Source organism: Odocoileus virginianus, chromosome 7 (genome assembly GCF_023699985.2).
Source record: "Odocoileus virginianus isolate 20LAN1187 ecotype Illinois chromosome 7, Ovbor_1.2, whole genome shotgun sequence".
Taxonomy (NCBI): domain Eukaryota; kingdom Metazoa; phylum Chordata; class Mammalia; order Artiodactyla; family Cervidae; genus Odocoileus; species Odocoileus virginianus.
Window position 1 is genome coordinate 79,759,640 of NC_069680.1, and position 17,336 is coordinate 79,776,975.

At 45.3% G+C, this 17,336-nt stretch overlaps 1 protein-coding gene across 4 annotated transcripts in view; it reads right to left on the minus strand.

Moving 5' to 3' along the window:
- Positions 1–17,336, minus strand: part of MTR (5-methyltetrahydrofolate-homocysteine methyltransferase) — a 121,898-nt gene that overhangs the window by 7,866 nt on the left and 96,696 nt on the right. For all 4 annotated transcript variants that reach the window (XM_070471034.1, XM_070471033.1, XM_070471035.1 and 1 more), the window contains exons 25-29: positions 12,564–12,645; positions 7,857–7,955; positions 6,730–6,805; positions 3,692–3,847; positions 1,886–2,082 (exon numbers count right to left, since the gene is read on the minus strand). In XM_070471034.1, coding sequence (XP_070327135.1) covers positions 1,886–2,082; positions 3,692–3,847; positions 6,730–6,805; positions 7,857–7,955; positions 12,564–12,645 — 610 coding nt within the window. The remainder of the gene's footprint in view (positions 1–1,885; positions 2,083–3,691; positions 3,848–6,729; positions 6,806–7,856; positions 7,956–12,563; positions 12,646–17,336) is intronic.

The window sequence follows — 17,336 nt, forward strand, 5'->3', positions numbered from 1 at the left end:
TCTCCAAATGATGACTGACTCTTCCTGCTGCTAAGCTGACAAGCAAAGTCTTACACATGTTTCACAATCAACACATATTAGATGAGAAGGTAAACACTGAATGACTTATATGTACTGAGTGCTTAGTATCAAGCATTAGTTGGTGCTTTCTATGAACTAATTAATTAAATCATCTCAATAACCCTGTGAAGTAAGTGATACCATCAGTTCCATTTTACAGACAAGAAATCTGAGGCAGTGAGGGCTTCGCAGGTCAGATCCACAACCAACGCTCCTGACCACTAGGCAGCACTGCTTAGGACAGACGAATAATCAGTAAGCGGCCAGCCAGAAGCTTCGTAGTTATTTGCTTGCCAGCTCTAGAAACAAGTACAGTTTAATCAACACTGGGCAGAAAATGGTTAAGTGGCTGCAGGCAAGAAGGTAGTTGACAAAGGCACATGGGAATGTCAGACTCAGGGCCAGCCCTGCAGGGAGGAGCTGCCTTCCAGTTGTACTCTGTCCATCAACTGCTCTTTGCTAACAAAAGCCAGAGGGAGAGACAAAGCTTCCTGGCACCATAAGGAGAGAGAGGTCACAGAGCCCCACAGCACTTTCAGACAAACAGCGATCAGAGCCACTCAGAACAGAAGACCCCCCAGTGCAGTGAGTCGCTACAGTCAGAATTTTCCAGTGTACTGGAAAAAAAGCACCTCCTTAGAAATATCTATCTGGGTAAGTACATACGTACTAAGGTCATTACATTAAATGCCCTAATACCGTCCATCACAGACTGCCTGGACAGGAATGGTGCTGGGTGTAAAAAGAGATCAGAGGACCCAGGACTGAAGGAGGGAACTTCAGACCAGGGAGGAGGTTTCTGAACTGAGTTATTTAGGTAAAAGGAAAGTCACTAATTCCCTAGTGAGCAGGGGCGAGAACTTAACATCAGAATCCTCTTGTGTCTTGTGGCCTGAGTGCACAGTGAGGATGTGCTGGGCCTGGGTGCACACAGCAAGGGTGTAGCTACTCCCATTTAACTTGTTAAGGTACCTTTAAATGTCCCTAGCTTAAGAATTCCCTCAGATGTTGTTGCAGCTAAAATATGTCATTATGAATTATATGGTGGTTATGATGAAAAGCAGTACTATCATTTTGAAGGACTGAGAATGGTAGTTAAGACCTTGCAAAAATAACTTATTTAATAACTTTGTTAATGACTGGGGAATTCTGGTTCCAGTTGATTAGGACACCTTGTTTTTTACAGCAGCTGAAGGGACATGCTGAAAACTTGCATGTAAGGCAGGGGCACAGAGAGGGAGCCGTGTGCAGAAGAGCCTGTTCTCTGACCAGGAGGAGCCAGTGGCGTGGGGGGTGTGGACACGCTGGGCTCCCTCCAAGCCACAGGCCTTCGTGTTCTCCTCTGCACATAGACACTGCCTGCCAACAGGCTGGGTGGAAATTAAACAAGATGGTCCAGCAAGCGCTCTACTAAGCAGCTGGCCCCCAGCAGACATGTAGCGGAAGTCTGCTCCCACCTGTTTCCCCTTGAGAGAGGAGGACACCAGCCTGTTTAACAGGCCTGGACCCAAACCGACGTTCTTGAGCAAGTGAATGTCCACCTGTGTGTGACCCCGAGGCAAAAGCAGCGTTTCTCCTCACCCGTCCAACCTGACAGGAAACACCTCCCTCCTGCTGGTGCCTGAGGCCCAGCTTCTAAACCCATGTTGGTCCATTCTCTCCATCACAAAGCCTCGGGCTCAGGACTGCAATGGGTCATCTAGGGTAAGGTAGGGTGGAGCCATGCTAACACAAAGCTCAGACTTATGCCAATCTTATTTATGATCTTTCAGTGCTTAAACCAAAAAGGAGGGCTACGTGTCCGCTGGCAGCACGGCCTCCATACCTGCTGCCTGAGCCCGTGGAAGGTGGCTATGGGCTCCGAGGCTTGTGGCACCACGCCTTCCGCGTACAGGTGGATATCATCGTGAATGCTCTGTGCTGGCCAGAACCCAACCACGCCCCTGGCCTGGAGCTTCTTCTGACTGATCAGTGCCTGCAGCATATTTTGGGCATCATCATAGACCTTTTTGGCCTCTTCACCTATTAGGAAAATATCATAAGAATTCACTTAGGTATGCCAATAACACCCACTAAAGAAAGCTTTTTAAAACCACTACTTCTCCCCAGTTTCCCTCCTTATCCCTCTTTTCCTCTCAAATACTTTAAGTCAGTGTTTGCAGTCAGCACAGCCCCAGGTGCAGTAGCTGAGGGTTCAGTGGTTCTGCTAAGTACAGCTCCCAGATACAGTCGGCTCCACCAGCTCACACCACTCATATTTTTCCATTTAACAAAAGGCAGGGCGCCAGCTCTCACTCCCTGCAGTAACGTGTCAGACAGAGTGACACAAAACAGGCCAGATCCTTCCGTCACCGCGCTCCTTGTGCACAGACAGCCCCCCGACCTTGCCGTGACCCCCGGGGCACAGAGCAGCCTGCAGAGTGAAGTGGGGCTCGGCGCGGCTCCTGGGCGGCAGGCGGGGACCCCGCAGGCCTCACCTGACTCCGCTGGTGCCAGCAGGGCCTGAGTGCCTTCACCAGGGCCTGGACCAGCCGGCTCCACCTTGGCCTCTCCACTGCCCCGTCATCACTCTGGAGCGCTTCAGAAAGAGCGCCCCTTTCTCACTACCGCACCCCGGGGAGCCTGAGAGCCGCTGTATCCCAGCATCCTAATGTGCACCCCAGAGACCCCTCCAGGAGGGGGGCAAGGGGCGCTCTCTCAGGCTCTCCCCCTCAGCCCTAACCCCCATGTCCAGCAGTTCACTCCTCATTGCGCTCTGAGCTGGCTGTTACTGAACCCATTGAAGGGCTTAGCCTTCATGGGCTTAGATCCCATGTCTCTGGGGCAGGGCTGGAAGACAGAAGCAGGGAGAACAGATTATCTATCAACTGGCTTGTTGCCCCCAGCCCTCACCTCCACTGGGCACAACGGACTCCTTGCATTCAGACCAGCCCACATGCCTGTGCCTTCTCCCTCGGTCTCCCCGGCCTGGAAGGTCCTTCCTTCACCATCTCACATTCCCAGGCCCAGCCTCAGTAACTCCCACCTAATCTTCAAAGAGCAGTCCAAATACTACCTCCTCCAGGAAGCCTTTCCTGATCTTCCAGTTTGAGCTCGAGCTCATCTCACAGTGTCCGCAGAGGTCCAGGCTTAGCCCTGAAGCAGAAGCCTGGTCTGTCATACGGGAATCACCCGCCACTGCTGCCTCAGCCAGCAGGTACCAGATAGCAGCTATGATACGTCTTTGCGGATCCCCAGTGCCCAGCAAGTAATTGATGTCAACAAAGATTCAGTTCAGAATGGGTAAAGGAAATGCCAAGTTTACTCAATAAATAACAATCAACCCAGCAGTTTGAAAACCATCAAAGGACTGAGCAGGTAAACAATATCCTATATCATATCAAAACAATGAATTCTAGGAATCTGTTAGAAGTCCAGTGGTTAGGACTCTGTACTCTGAGGGCCCAGGTATGATCCCTGGTCAGGATCCCACAAGCTTTGAGGTGCAGCCAAAAGAAAAAAGAAAAAAAAAAAACAAAACACTCCATCCGGCATAATCCAAACCCACCACTCCACTACCTATTCTCATCTTCAAGGTCCCAAGACGATGTCTCGAATGTCAGTGCAGGACAGAAACACTTACGAAACTAACCTACAGTTTTGTCGTCAAATATCCTGGGAAAGCCTCGGTTTGGATATTTGCCTCGGAGCTGCCAGACGTCGAAGAAAGGCTTCCAGTCAATGTAGTCCACCAGCTTCTGCAGGTCGTAGTCTTCAAAGACCCGAGTCCCAAGGAACGTGGGCTTCACTGCAGGAAAGGAGTGAGCCGTCAACCTCCATGATGCCGGGGCGGGCCTGTGGCCCAGCTCCCTTCGTGCCCACAGCCTCCTACGAGAAGCCTTCCTGGCCTGCTCCTTCCTGCAGTCAGCTCCCGTGTTCTGCCTCCCTGCTGTCACCCAGAGGAGCTGTTTTACAAAGTGGGGAACTCGAAATCACCGTGGAGAGGGACTGATTCTGCAGCACATCTTAAATAAAACTCTTCTTCTCCTGCAGCTAGTGGACTACATGACCCTTGGAAACTTCCCGCAACCCCTTCCCCTCCCCTTGCTCAAGAAAACAGACAGACTGGGTTCACCTTCACTTGTACAGAGGAAGGTAACGCCAAAAGAACACACACAGGAGAAAGACACAGAAGAAGCCACGTCCACCAAGTTTTAAAACATGATCAATAATCTATATTGCCTACTGATATATATGGGCTTCCCTCACACTCAGTTGGGAAAGAATCCGCCTGCAATGCAGGAGACCCTGGTTCGATTCCTGGGTCAGGAAGATCCGCTGGAGAAGGGATAAGCTAACCACGCCAGCATTCTTGCGTTTCCCTTGTGGCTCAGCTGGTAAAGAAGCCGCCTGCAATGTGGAAGACCTGGGTTCAATTCCTGGATTGGGAAGATCCCCTGGAGAAGGGCAAGGCTACTCCCTCCAGTATTCTGGCCTGGAGAAGTCCATGGACTGCACAGTCCATGGGGTTGCAAAGAGTTGGACACGACTGAGAAACTTTCACTTTCACTGATACATATGCACATGATCGAAGTCTAAGGAAATGCATGGAAACCAGGCATCAGATTCAGGGTCCTGCCAGGGAGGCAGGGGCTCACAGGAATTACCACTATGTATTACTCTGTCTTTTTAAAATGGGCAGTAGGTTACTTCTTAAGTGACTGGTAGGGGTACATGGATATTCAATACATTCTTCTTTACACTGCCTTGTAAGTCATAAGTGAAATACTGGTGAAGACTCCAGAGACAGACGGTGCCCCTGGGCTTCCTGGACACCACTGCTGCCCCCTGCACCACCAAGCCTGGGGTGAGTCAGGCCAGGGTCCAAGGTGATCACTCTGCTGCCTGCTTCCCAGCCCTCACATCTTCAGTTTCCTGATCTGCAAACAGGGATCAGAGAACTTAAATTAAACCACCACGCTTTGGTGCTCAGTGATAACACAGAAAGTTTCAGGAGTGTTTTTCTCTCATTTGATAGTATAAGTGAGAGGTCAAAGTATAGAAAAAGTATGCACAGCTTCTTAATTTTGCCTGGAAATCTCTACCTTTTTATACCACCCATGGTAGTTTTTTCTCAGTGTTTCTGGTCATCTTTTTACTATACAGGACAATCCCTTCCTTGTAAGTATTTTATTCTGCTGATTAGTTTGGTAATTAAAAAGAAACTACAGCTCTTCTCCTGACTGAAGTGTCCTCTTGCCCAGAAAGGCAGGGAAACACTCTGCTTCCAGGTGACTGAAGGGTGTTATTCTTGAATGAGCTTGTTGGTCAGAGCTGGAGGTTTGTTTGAGATTTCTAGGTTTACCACCAAAGACCTAGAAAAGAAGAACCCTTCGTTTTCCTTTTACTGACTTCCTGAAAATACGCCAGGACTGGGCTGTCCTTGAGAGGCCCTGCAAGGCGGTTAAAGAGCTCTTGAAAACTGCCACCACCGCCGCCTGGAACTGTGAACCTTGAGGGAACTATTTCTACTGAAATGTATTCTGGACGTTTGACTTGACTAAAATGGATTTCCCCTTGCAATATTTTTCCAATTTCATAGTGAAAGCTAAAGACAAAATCATCGATTGGGCTGGTATAGTAATGCATATTTTTCAAAGGTTTATACATATTATCTTATTTTATCCTCACAACATTTCCATAAAGTAACTCCTTTCTTACGTATTAGAAACTGTCGAATATGGAAATAAGGTGCTCAGGGTCACTCAGGAATTCAGAGCCAGGAGCCGAGCTGGGATTAGAACCCAGGCCTCCCAACTCTCCATGTGCCTTCCTCCTGCTAAATCACACTAAACACAGCTGGACTAAATCTAGAACCCAGCTCACCTACGTTTCCAGTTTAATGCCTATCACTCTGCTGAGCATGTGTAGAACATGGGTGAGGTGAGCAATGAAAGCAGATTAGAGGTATTACCTTAATATGGATTCAATTAATATAACCCCTGATCACCCTGTCTCAGCTTTGCATTCATATCTCATGCCTCTCTGAACCTGTCAGAATGTCTTACACATTATCGTGAACACCTATGCAGGGCAAGAAAGGTTAGAAACCAGAAGGGAAAGAAACCACAAGAGGGAAGTGTCCGAGCGAGAATGAGAGTGAACAGAACAGAAGTGCCTGCATCGCAGCAATGTCTTGGTCTCCTCAACATGCAGGAGTTTGCGGTTTCAGACATTCCGCGTCTGCACCTGGGCTGGCTGGGACCCAGGCCAAAGTGGTGACACGGCCACCCAGGCAGGTCTCGGCCTCAGATGAAGGCCCACTCAGGCACAGCACAGAGGCAGGACGAGGGTGTGGAAGACACGGCAGAGTCTGAGTGTTGGTGACCTTTCAAGCTGTCAAACTTGAAGTTCCATTTCTTCAAATTAAAGCGGAGATAATAATACATTCACTTTAGGGTTGTGTCAAGGATTCAGAGCTGCTGCAGTTCAATCTCAGGACAGTGTTTGGTTCTCCATAAATGGCACCTATTGACTTTCATTTTCAATCATCATTGTCATTCATCATCACTACTGAACACAATGAAGAGTTTCCAGCAGCCTGTTTGATTCTGCTGACCTGAAAATGCAAACCTCTCTTCAGCTCAGAGCTATCACATCTGCTTTTCTCTAACCCACAGCCCAACAGACCTGGAGGAGGCTCTGCCAGCCAGTCAATATGGAAACCATTTTCTCTAGCTTGCCTTAAGGTTAAGTATCTTCTCTCCTATGAAAAAAAGAAAAGTTATTCAGTCAGAGACTCTTAGATTTTCAGCTGCTACTATGAAAGTATGTCCAAGGAAGCTAGTAAATATATTTTGCAAGAAAACAAATGCTCTTATTCATGAAAATTCATATTCTAGAAAACTCTTCTTGCTACATCTAAAATGGCTTCACATCAGCACCAGAACAATAGAGAGTGAAGATGCAATACACATCCGGCACACATGGCTACATAAATGCAAGGCAGGCCTGCAGCCCTAACTGTAAAGTAAATAAGCGTGCGATGGGGCAGACTCCTGCCCGAACTTTACCTGAGGCTGGGGTTCATTGGGGCCACCGACTGCCCTGAGGCCCAGAAGGCAGAGCCAAGAAACAGCCACCTGTGGGCAGATTAGGGAGCGGGCAAACCAACCACAGTGTCTTGGTCCAGCCAACACCTCAGGAACGTATTCCTTTCTCACTGTTGGTCATCACATTTCACTTGCCGGGCCATCCTCAAAATTCATCTGCTTCCCATAACACAAAGCCCAGTAAGCAGATAACCAGGAAGAAATATCCTGACAACCTCTAAAGAGTAATCATGCCTGATCTCCATAGATCCCCTGAAGCTCCTCTAGAGAAGGACAGTTCTCGAAACATTATTCTGCAGAGTGTGTTGGATGATCAGGGAGAGAGGCTTACAATGTTCCTAATGTCTTCATTCTCTTCCATTATTTCCTTAAGAATAAGGATCTGTGGGAGTCATTTCAGCACACTGTCTCAGTTCCTGTCTTGCTGCTGCCTCTGAGCTCATGTTTTATTCATTCTCATAACTCGGGTAGCAAACAGCACCCAACACCTACAGCTTACTCAATATATGTTTGGTGGAATAAATAAAATTAATTTTAATATAGCCAAAAATTATTGGGAACAGTAAAGAATGCTGATGTGAAGCAGAAAGTAGGACTTTTCTAAAATGATCCCAAATCTTCCCCTCCTCCAACAGCAAAATCACAATAATAACTGTAGGATCATTCTATTGCCCAAACAAGAGGGGACCTGTTTTTGTTACTTACCTTGAGAGACTCATAATGGTCCTGTCTGATATCTTCATATTCTTCCAGGATCTCCTCAAAGTACTCATCTTTTAGATTCTCATCTAACAGCTGAGAACACTGGAAATGCAAGATCAAAATTCAGCAACCACAGAGCAGCGAAAGAAGATAAAACAGGCAAAACAAGGGTCAGTCCTGGGGTCACCACCTTCAGGAGGCCTTCCTATGGTCATGTCATCTCCTCTCCATTTACCGGTTATGCTAGTTTCTGCCTGGCTATACAGTAAAGCGTTAACTCAGTAGGCTGGGGGCGCTTCATTGCTGCACATTCTAAACAGAGGACAGATCCTATGAGGTAAATACTAAGCCTTCAGTGATAAAGAGTGTCTTTGTCTACCTGGGGCCTTGGGCCATCCCAGATTGTTTATGCTAACAATGTGATTTATGGGGGGACTTGGCTTGCAGTCTGTCTGACCTCTGGAGCGGTTCAGGACTGAGTGAGTAAGGTCAGTCAAGTGAGCATGCCACACCTACGTGACTGACTTCCAGTTAAAGCCCAAGACACCCAGGCTCTGTCAGCATCCCTAGTTGGCAATGTTCCATCCATGCTATCACACATCATTAGTTGAAGAATCAAGTCCTGTCCATATGACTCCATAGGGAGACACACCTGGACGCTAGTGCCTGGCCTTTTCTAAATCTTACTCAATTTTAATCTGTATCCATTCATGGTAATAAACGGTGATTGTGAGTTTAACAGCGTTTTTGAGTTCTGTGAGTCACTGAATAAATCACTGAAACTGAGGGGGTTCTGGGGATCCACAACACACTGGGTAGGTACCCCCTCTTTAGGGTTTCAAAGATACTCTTCATCTCTCCATCACTGCACTTTTCACAGGCTTCCAGCATCTGTCTACGTGTCTACTTCCCTCACTAAGACAAGCCCTTTGAAGGTAGGACTGCACACAGAAGGTGCATCCTCACTGAATGTTTGCTGACAGAATGAGGCTGATCTTCACAGTCAACCATGAACTTCTGTTAAAACAAGAAAGGAAACTGATCATCTGGGAAACGTGAGGATACTCAGTAAACTATAAGACAGCATCAGCCAAGTATACTTATGACTATGATTGCCAAGTTGGTAGAAGAACCGCTGCCACCAAAGCTGAAAATAGAATCACCAGGAAGAAAGACGTGGCTGCTGCCAACCACATCAGTCCCATAATCACGGCTCTGCCCGATCCCTGCGCCCTCCAGCAGGGTTTTCTCACACACAAACAGGCAGGGAAGTTCAATATCGTTATCGGAAAGGGAGGAACTTAGGCTGGATGACAGCTACAGTGCCCATCAGCTTTAAATGTCTAGAATGCTATGTGAATTGCCCAAGCATCTCTAATAACAATCCAATCACCTGTGAGTATAAGACCAAATCGCTTTATTAAGTAACAAAATCAGAAAAGGCCACCGTGACAAGCCTAAAACTAGGCCCCCAAATGGTATCCATATCAGCCTTATATAAGCCTCACCTCAGTGGAGTTCTCCTTTAGGAAACTCAGCAGAACTCATGAAAACAAGAAGGAATGCCTACTCCTGAGTCCCCAGAGCACATGCAAGCAATGCTTTGAAGATTTTAAAACAGTTACATTCTGCTAGACTTTAAACTCTGGGAAAGTCAGTCAGTCAGTTCAGTCACTCAGTTGTGTCCAACTCTTTGCGACCCCATGAATCGCAGCACGCCAGGCCTCCCTGTCCATCACCAGCTCCTGGTAAGCCCCCCTATTTCCAGAACTTGACAGCACCCAGCGGGAACTACTGGGGAGGTGGAAGGTGCTGCTTCCGTTGGCTGGCCCTTCCACACCCCCGTGGGACTCCTGCTCCCCGAGCTGTGGTGACAGCCCCTCCCTGCCCAGGCTGACTTGCTCAATAAGAACAAGTTCATGGCCAATTATATGGGCTGTTCCATATGATCAATCACAAAATCAGAGTCAACCTGGGTTTTCATGCCAACCATCAGACACAGTACAGCTTTTCTTATCCTCTTTTTCTTTCTCATAGCAAATCACAGCACAATGAGAGGGAATACATTGAAAATAAATTTGGGCATCTTGTTTTTTATTAAAAAAAAAAAAAAGGAAAAAAGCAAGGGGGCATCCCCCAACGTAAATCTCCAACTATTAAGCAGCTACTGTATTTTGGAATCTTTCAAATAAATACATGAGACAGTAGCCAGAGCATAAGCCTGTGCCGTACTCACTGCAGTGAGATCAAAAGACTCTAAACCAACCATCAATCTAAACAAGTCAGCCTAAATAAACTCTACCAATGATTCCCCAGATGTGTCACCAGCAGTTTCCCAACTGACTTATCATCAGACTCGTATCTGCGTGATTTTAAAGGGCGGCTGTTCCTTTGTATATGAGAACCAACCACAGTCGGCTGGACCACACAGCGAAGAACACAGATGCCCCCGCTTCCTCCTCTGCGGGCTTCCAGCTGGGCCCATAGTGCTTAAGCTCTTCAAGACAATGGAAGAGTGTCCTAGAGACGGAATTAAGGGGCCAAGTGCTTCCCAGCTAAAGTGCGCCCTGACCTGTAGGGGCTGTATCAGTCCTGTGTACTCAAATGGGTTCAACAGCCTGGTCTTCACACGGGAAGTGTTCAGTCGCTCATTAGCATTTGAAAATAGCCACTAGCCTTAAAGAGAGTTGCACTGGTTACTCAACCATGGACCTGAAATAAGCTCCTTAGGAAATACAATCCAAATATAAGATATAAACAGTGTTTTTCAAAATTGAGTTGTAGAAATGTACTTTGTTTGCACATTAGTCTATGTCAATGGCAAATTAAAAAACTGCAATTTTATGATTTCAGCCTAATTTAATTGTATCCTTAATAAATGAGGCTTATTAAACATTAACAGAACAAGTTTAACTAATGCATCACAGAATAAGACCACCTGCGTTCCAATCCACACCTGCTGCTTGAGGGATCTGTGGCCTCAAGAGTTACTGACCTCTCTGTTCCGTTTCCTCGCCTCTAAAATGGGAATAATGAAAATATCTACCTCATGAGAATTAAATAAAAAGTCCATGTAAAGCACTTAGCACAGTGCTGGGCACACTGTAACTGTTTAATAATGTTAGTGGTTACTGAACAACTTTAATTCACAGGTCTGAAAGAATTCCTCTGGAAAGTAGTTTGGGAAGTGTGGTGGCCCTCATCCAGGCTGGGACAGCGCCTGGTAGTGTCACAGATCGCCAGGCCCCTCAGCCACCTTCCTTGCCTGCAAATGTGAAGGCTGGACTAGATTGTGCTGTGTGCACTCAGCTGCTTCAGTCATGTCCAGCTGTTTGCAACTGTAAGGACTGTAGCCCGCCAGGCTCCTCTGTCTATGGGATTCTCCAGGCAAGAATACTGGAGTGCGTAGCCATGCCCTTCTCCAGGGACTGAACCTAGGTTTCCTGCACTGCAGGCAGACTCTTCACCCACTGAGCCACGCGGGAATCCCTAGACTAGATGAGTGATGTTTAAACTGTTCTCGTTTGATGAGAAACAGGAGTGAGATGAGGGAGGGGACGGGGTCGCTCTTGTTTGCCCACTGAGTTTCCAGAAAAGACGTCACTGGCAAAGGTTTCTGTGGCAAAAACATACTTGGAAACCACTGGATCACATGGTCACTCAGATTCCCAACAGCTTTTATGTCCCATTATTCAATGAATACAATGAAACACATAGCAAGAGAGAGTATTAGGCTTCATGATAGAGAAAAGCAGAAAAAAACCACTAAGGTAAGTTGTTTATTATATTCACTAAATTCTGCGTTTTCAACATATATCTGTGAATGTTTTTCTGTCTTCAGGTAGGGTCAACTGGCCCATTTCAGTTTAAACATTTTTCTATCTGGAAATGGGTTATTTAAAAAAATTTACATTCCTATTACTCAACCACAATAAAGAACGAAATTTTCAGCAACATGGATGGACCTAGAGATTATCATACTAAGTGAAGTCAGAAAAAGACAAATATCATATGATGCCACTTACATGCAGAATCTAAAACAGGACCCAAATTAATATATTTCTGAAACAAAAACAGAATCATGGACATAGAAAACAGACTGGCGGCTGCCAAGGGAGAGGGAATGGGGGAAGAGATGGATCGGGAGGTTGGGATTACCAGATGTAAGCTTTATGTGTAGGATGGATAAACAACAAGATCCCACTGTCCAGCACAGGGAACTACATTCCATAATTGGAAAGAATACTTAAAAAAAAAAAGAATGTATAAATATGTGTGACTTGATTTTGCTGTACGGCAGAAATTAACACGACTTTGTAAATCAACTATACTTCAATTTAAAAAAACTGATAAATTCTACATTCCTGAGTTGGAGTTAAGAAAGTGCCCATTCATATTTGTAAATACTCATAAATGACTGAAACCCTCCTCTGGGCTGGTGTTCTGGCATCACTCTCTGCTGCTCAGACCAGCACTGCCGATGCTGGCTCAGGAAGAGGTCCCAGAAGGCACAGGACACATTGACCCACCCTCCTCCGGCAATGCAGATGCCTGCAGTGACCCTACCACAAGCCCTAGGACAGTCTTTGACGATTCTTTTTAGTAGAACAGGACAAAAATAAACAGAAGATCTTGGGCAATACCCTTAACTCGCAATGCTCTCATTTTCTCATTACAACAGATCCGCAATAACATGAGGCCCATACTTACCACCACCACGCTCTTGGACGCGTCCAGGACGTGGATCACAGGTGCACTGTATCTTGGGGCTATTTTAACTGCTGTGTGGGTTCTGAAAAGAGGGGTCAGGGGGGAAAACACATCCGTCAGGGCTGACAGTTGCTACACAACTCCTGTTCAGAACCATTGGAGATAATGTTTCTACAGTGCTTTCCAGAGAAAAATCTCACAGTACTTATAAATCTTGCATATCCTTTCAAAAGCGAGAATGACCTTCTCCCCACCCTAACATGGGGAAGCCAAGGGGAAAAGACATGGATTTTTGGCCCAGGCAACAAAGAAGTCTAGGATCAAAAGAGAGCAATGTCCTCAGCTCTCTGCCAATGGGATCAGACTGGCCTGGTGACTGCACTTTGCTGTCATAAAGGTCAAAGTGGAGTGTTTTCCTGCAGATGAACTGGGCCACCAGCCAGAGTCCCTGGAGAAGCAGACAGTGGCAGGGGACATGGGACCACTCCCAAGCTGCTGCTCCCCGCCTCCCACCAAGAGACACCAACACTCCTCCAACCCAAGCCCACCTTCTACTTGTCGGAAGAAAACTTGGACCTAAATAAATTCAACACACAGTAATAGAGAGAGGTCAAAGCAACAAGATCTTATCCTAACACTGGCTCAGCCCCCAATTTCTTTCGCCAAACCAGAAAATGTCAGTTCTGAGGAAGAAACACTCTTTAATGCTTAAAATTACCTGATTTTACCAACAAATTGCCCTCTGATTGCTGAACGTTTGTATCAATAGCACAGGCTACATATCTGCTATTTTAGTATAAAGCACAACATATTAAAGTGAGAATTGAAGATATATACATCCTTCCTTACTGCATGTGGTTAATCTAGGGCCCTGAGGCTGGGACAGAAGTGCAGACTTTGCCACAATTCCATGTACAAGGGTGATAACAGTAGTTCCCACTCCCACTAAATGGACAGTGTTTCCAGTCTTCTCTCCTCCTTCTTTCCCCCTTAAAGCAGCAGCAGCTTTCCCTAAGTCATATACTGTCATATTCTTTCCCCTCAACTAAAATATATTCCCATTTGGAAAGATGTACAGAATTTTACGGGGGAAAATCAAATTAGCAAAAACTATGTTTAAAATAATTTTATTTAAAAAATAAACAAAACAAAATACTAACAACCTCAACCTGACCCAACCAACCAACCAACCTTAAAGTGGCTGTATAATAGAAAAAGCAAAGACAGATATCAAAATGTCAGCACTGGTTACATGAAGATTAGAACTGGGACTGAATCTGGGAAGGAAGAGACAAAAGTTTACTTTATGAATTCTTTGACATGTTCTAATAAATGTGAATTACTGAGGCAATTTTTGAAAACCAAAAAAAAAAAAAAAAATTAAAGGTATAACATCTGAGTGTTTTTAATAGGCTTCTAAGGAAAGACTCTAAAAACTCATTCACAATGAGACAGACAAAACCTCTAACATTTCACCTGTCCCGTTTCTCAGCATATTTCTCTACAGAAATAGAAAGAGAGGACGAAAGCCACCAGAACCGGGCTGTAAGATGGAGTTCAGCCTAGACCAGCTGGCGCAGAAGATGCCTTCTGGACTGGGAGGCCGGGATGGCCACCAGCAGGGGGCGCCGCACCGCTACCCTCGAGCAGCCTAAGGAATGCCACGGCCTCCTCAGGAGCATCTGTGCCTACTGTGTGCTTGGAGACCAAAGATTCTGAAGGTACCCTGGGTAGTCTATGAGGCAGGGAAGATTTTCAAACAGGAGGAAAAGTTATAAAGAAGGAGTTGCTCCCAGCTTCAAAACCAACCACAAGTCAGACTCTGTATGCTTCCTCTTCCTCAGATGCTTCCCCAGCAACTTGAAACACACAAATATACCTATGTCTTTTTCCTCCATGAAGCTCCCCCAGGAAACAATATTTTAGGCCCAATGTGATTTCAGTGACATTTCTTTTAAGGCTAGCTGGTAAAAATTGAAATGTTTACATCAACATAATTGATATTTAGTAAGTATCTAAGGTTTCTCAGTGCAATTCTGGTCATTGTCTATTTGATGGTCTGGAAAAGGGCACTGAGAAGAAATGGGTGGATTTCATGATTTTAAAAAAAACAAAACAAACCAAAGTACTCCTTTCCAACATAAAAACCGCCCAAGCTGGATGAGCACAGGCATGAAGTTTGAGTTTGTCCAGCTATCAGCAATAAATGCTGGAGAGGGTGTGGAGAAAAGGGAACCCTCTTACACTGCTGGTGGGAATGCAAACTAGTACAGCCACTGTGGAGAACAGTGTGGAGATTGCTTAAAAAACTGGAAATAGAACTGCCATACGACCCAGCAATCCCACCACTGGGCATACACACCACAGAAAGAGACACGTGTACTCCAGTGTTCATTGCAGCACTGTTTACAAGGGCCAGGACATGGAAGCAACCTAGATGCCCATCAGCAGACGAATGGATAAGAAAGCCATGGTACATATACACAATGGAATATTACTCAGCTATTAAAAAGAACACATTTGAATCAGTTCTAATGAGGAGGATGAAACTGGAGCCCATTATACAAAGTGAAGTAAGTCAGAAAGAAAAACACTAATACAGTATATTAACACATATATATGGAATTTAGAAAGATGGTAACGACCCTATATGTAAGACAGCAAAAGAGACACAGATGTAAAGAACAGACTTCTGGACTCTGTGGGAGAAGGCAAGGGTGGGATGATTTGAGAGAATAGCACTGAAACATGTATATTACCATATGTGAAACAGATCACCAGTCCAAGTTCAGTGCATGAAACAGGGCACTCAAAGTCAGTGCACTAGGACAACCCTGAGGGATGGGGTGGGCAGGGAGGTGGGAGGGGGGTTCAGGATGGGGGACATATGTACACCCATGGCTGATTCATGTCAATGTATGGCAAAAACCACTACAATACTGTAAAGTAATTAGCCTACAATTAAAATAAATTAATTTTTAAAAAAAGCATGCTCCTGGTTTGACATTGATTCCACTTTTTTCTAAGCCTCCATTTACACAAACTTCTCCAGGTGGAAGAAGACTTCTTTCTGAAGTCTGAAAAAATGCAAAACACTGGAATCTCTCCTCTCCTTCCTACATACCCAGAGCAAAGGGGTAGAGGCTGAGGCTGAATCTCAAATGCATCTCTGCTAAATCACTAGTCAACATCTAGGATTTAATTAGTCACCTCCCATAGTGACCGACTAACCTTGGCACTGTCAGCCCTAGCCCAAGGTCTCCCACCTCGCTACCAGTGTGGATTAGGCCTCATTTGTGCGAAGTGTCTAATATGGAGGTCTTCCCTGAGCCTGTGGAACTGCTAGCACAAAGTTGCCCCCAGCTGCAGGCTGGAGCTGATCTAAGAGGGCATAAGAAGAAATTCTTTCACATTCTGAAAAAGAACACATACTCCAAGCATCTATTTCATGCCATATCCTATCCCAGAATTAATGTTTTACATAAATGCAGCATGACCAAAACTTAAAATGTGAAGAGAAAAATGAAAGAATGGAAAATAAATTTCAGGAAAATTAAGATAGAATCAGGAGTGAGATTAGCATATAAAATTCATTCCATGAAATCCTATACAGAGGAAAATATTATCAGTTATGTGATTCAGCACCATACTTTGGAGCAATTTAAAAAAACAAAACAAAACTCAGAAAACTACCTCCCACTTTGGGCAATGTGACTTCCTGTTGAATTCTCCAAGTTAAATTATACAAAAGATAATAGAAAAGGACATTTTGCAGCTATTGGCTTTAAACCAGTTAAAAACTGAGAGCTAACTGCCAGACTTTTGCCCTTGAGAAGTTCTATAGCTAAAAGGGCCAGATTTCTATTAAAGTCATTTCTAGTTTGTGATAAAAAATCATCTGTTTTACAGACAGTAAACTCTTCAGTTTTCTATTCTCTTATTGCTATAGGTTTAAAAGGGCCCCTCCAAGCACATTTCTACCCACAAATGATCCCAAATCTGTATAACCCTTTCAGCCTCTCCAAGGATCCATCCTCAAGCCTCATTTCGAGTGTCTGGGGGAACAGTTCTAATTCTCTCTTGCTACTGGAAAAGCCATGCTGCTATTCCCCTCAGAAATCTGCTTTCATGAGAACTTGGAAGTCCGGAGCCTCCATCTGCTCAAAAAGGAGTTAGTAGAGGAAAGAACTGGGCCACTGCTAAGCCCTCCCTCGATAGATCTGTAGGAGGTGATGATAAGGTTCTCAGATGGCTTCTGAGAGTGTCGACTCCTGAATGCGTTCTGGCAGAGCCGACTCTCCTAGGGTAGACGGCTTCCTACAGATGCGAGCAGCACTAGCCGTAAGGGAAGAGATGCAGAAGTCAGACTTCATGAACATCCGACAGGGCTTCCCTGGTGCTCAGACAGTAACGGATCTGCCCGCAGTGCAGAAGACTAGGATTTGATCCCTGGGCCAGGAAGATCCCATGGAGAAGGGAATGGCTACCCACTCCAGTATTCGTGCCTGGAGAATTCCGTGGACAGAGGAGCCATGGGGTTACAGAGAGTCAGACACCACTGAGAGACTAACGCTTTCTGAGAAAGAGCTGCATCCAATGTGAATAAAGGATGCATACAAATTAGTAAGAAATTAGTGAAATACCTAATTTAAAAAGAAAAAATTCAAAAGCATATCCAAATTGTCAATATACATGTGAAAATGTACTCAACATCATTAGTCAGCAGAGAAATATAAATGAAGATCTTATTAAGATATTATTATGTACATACTA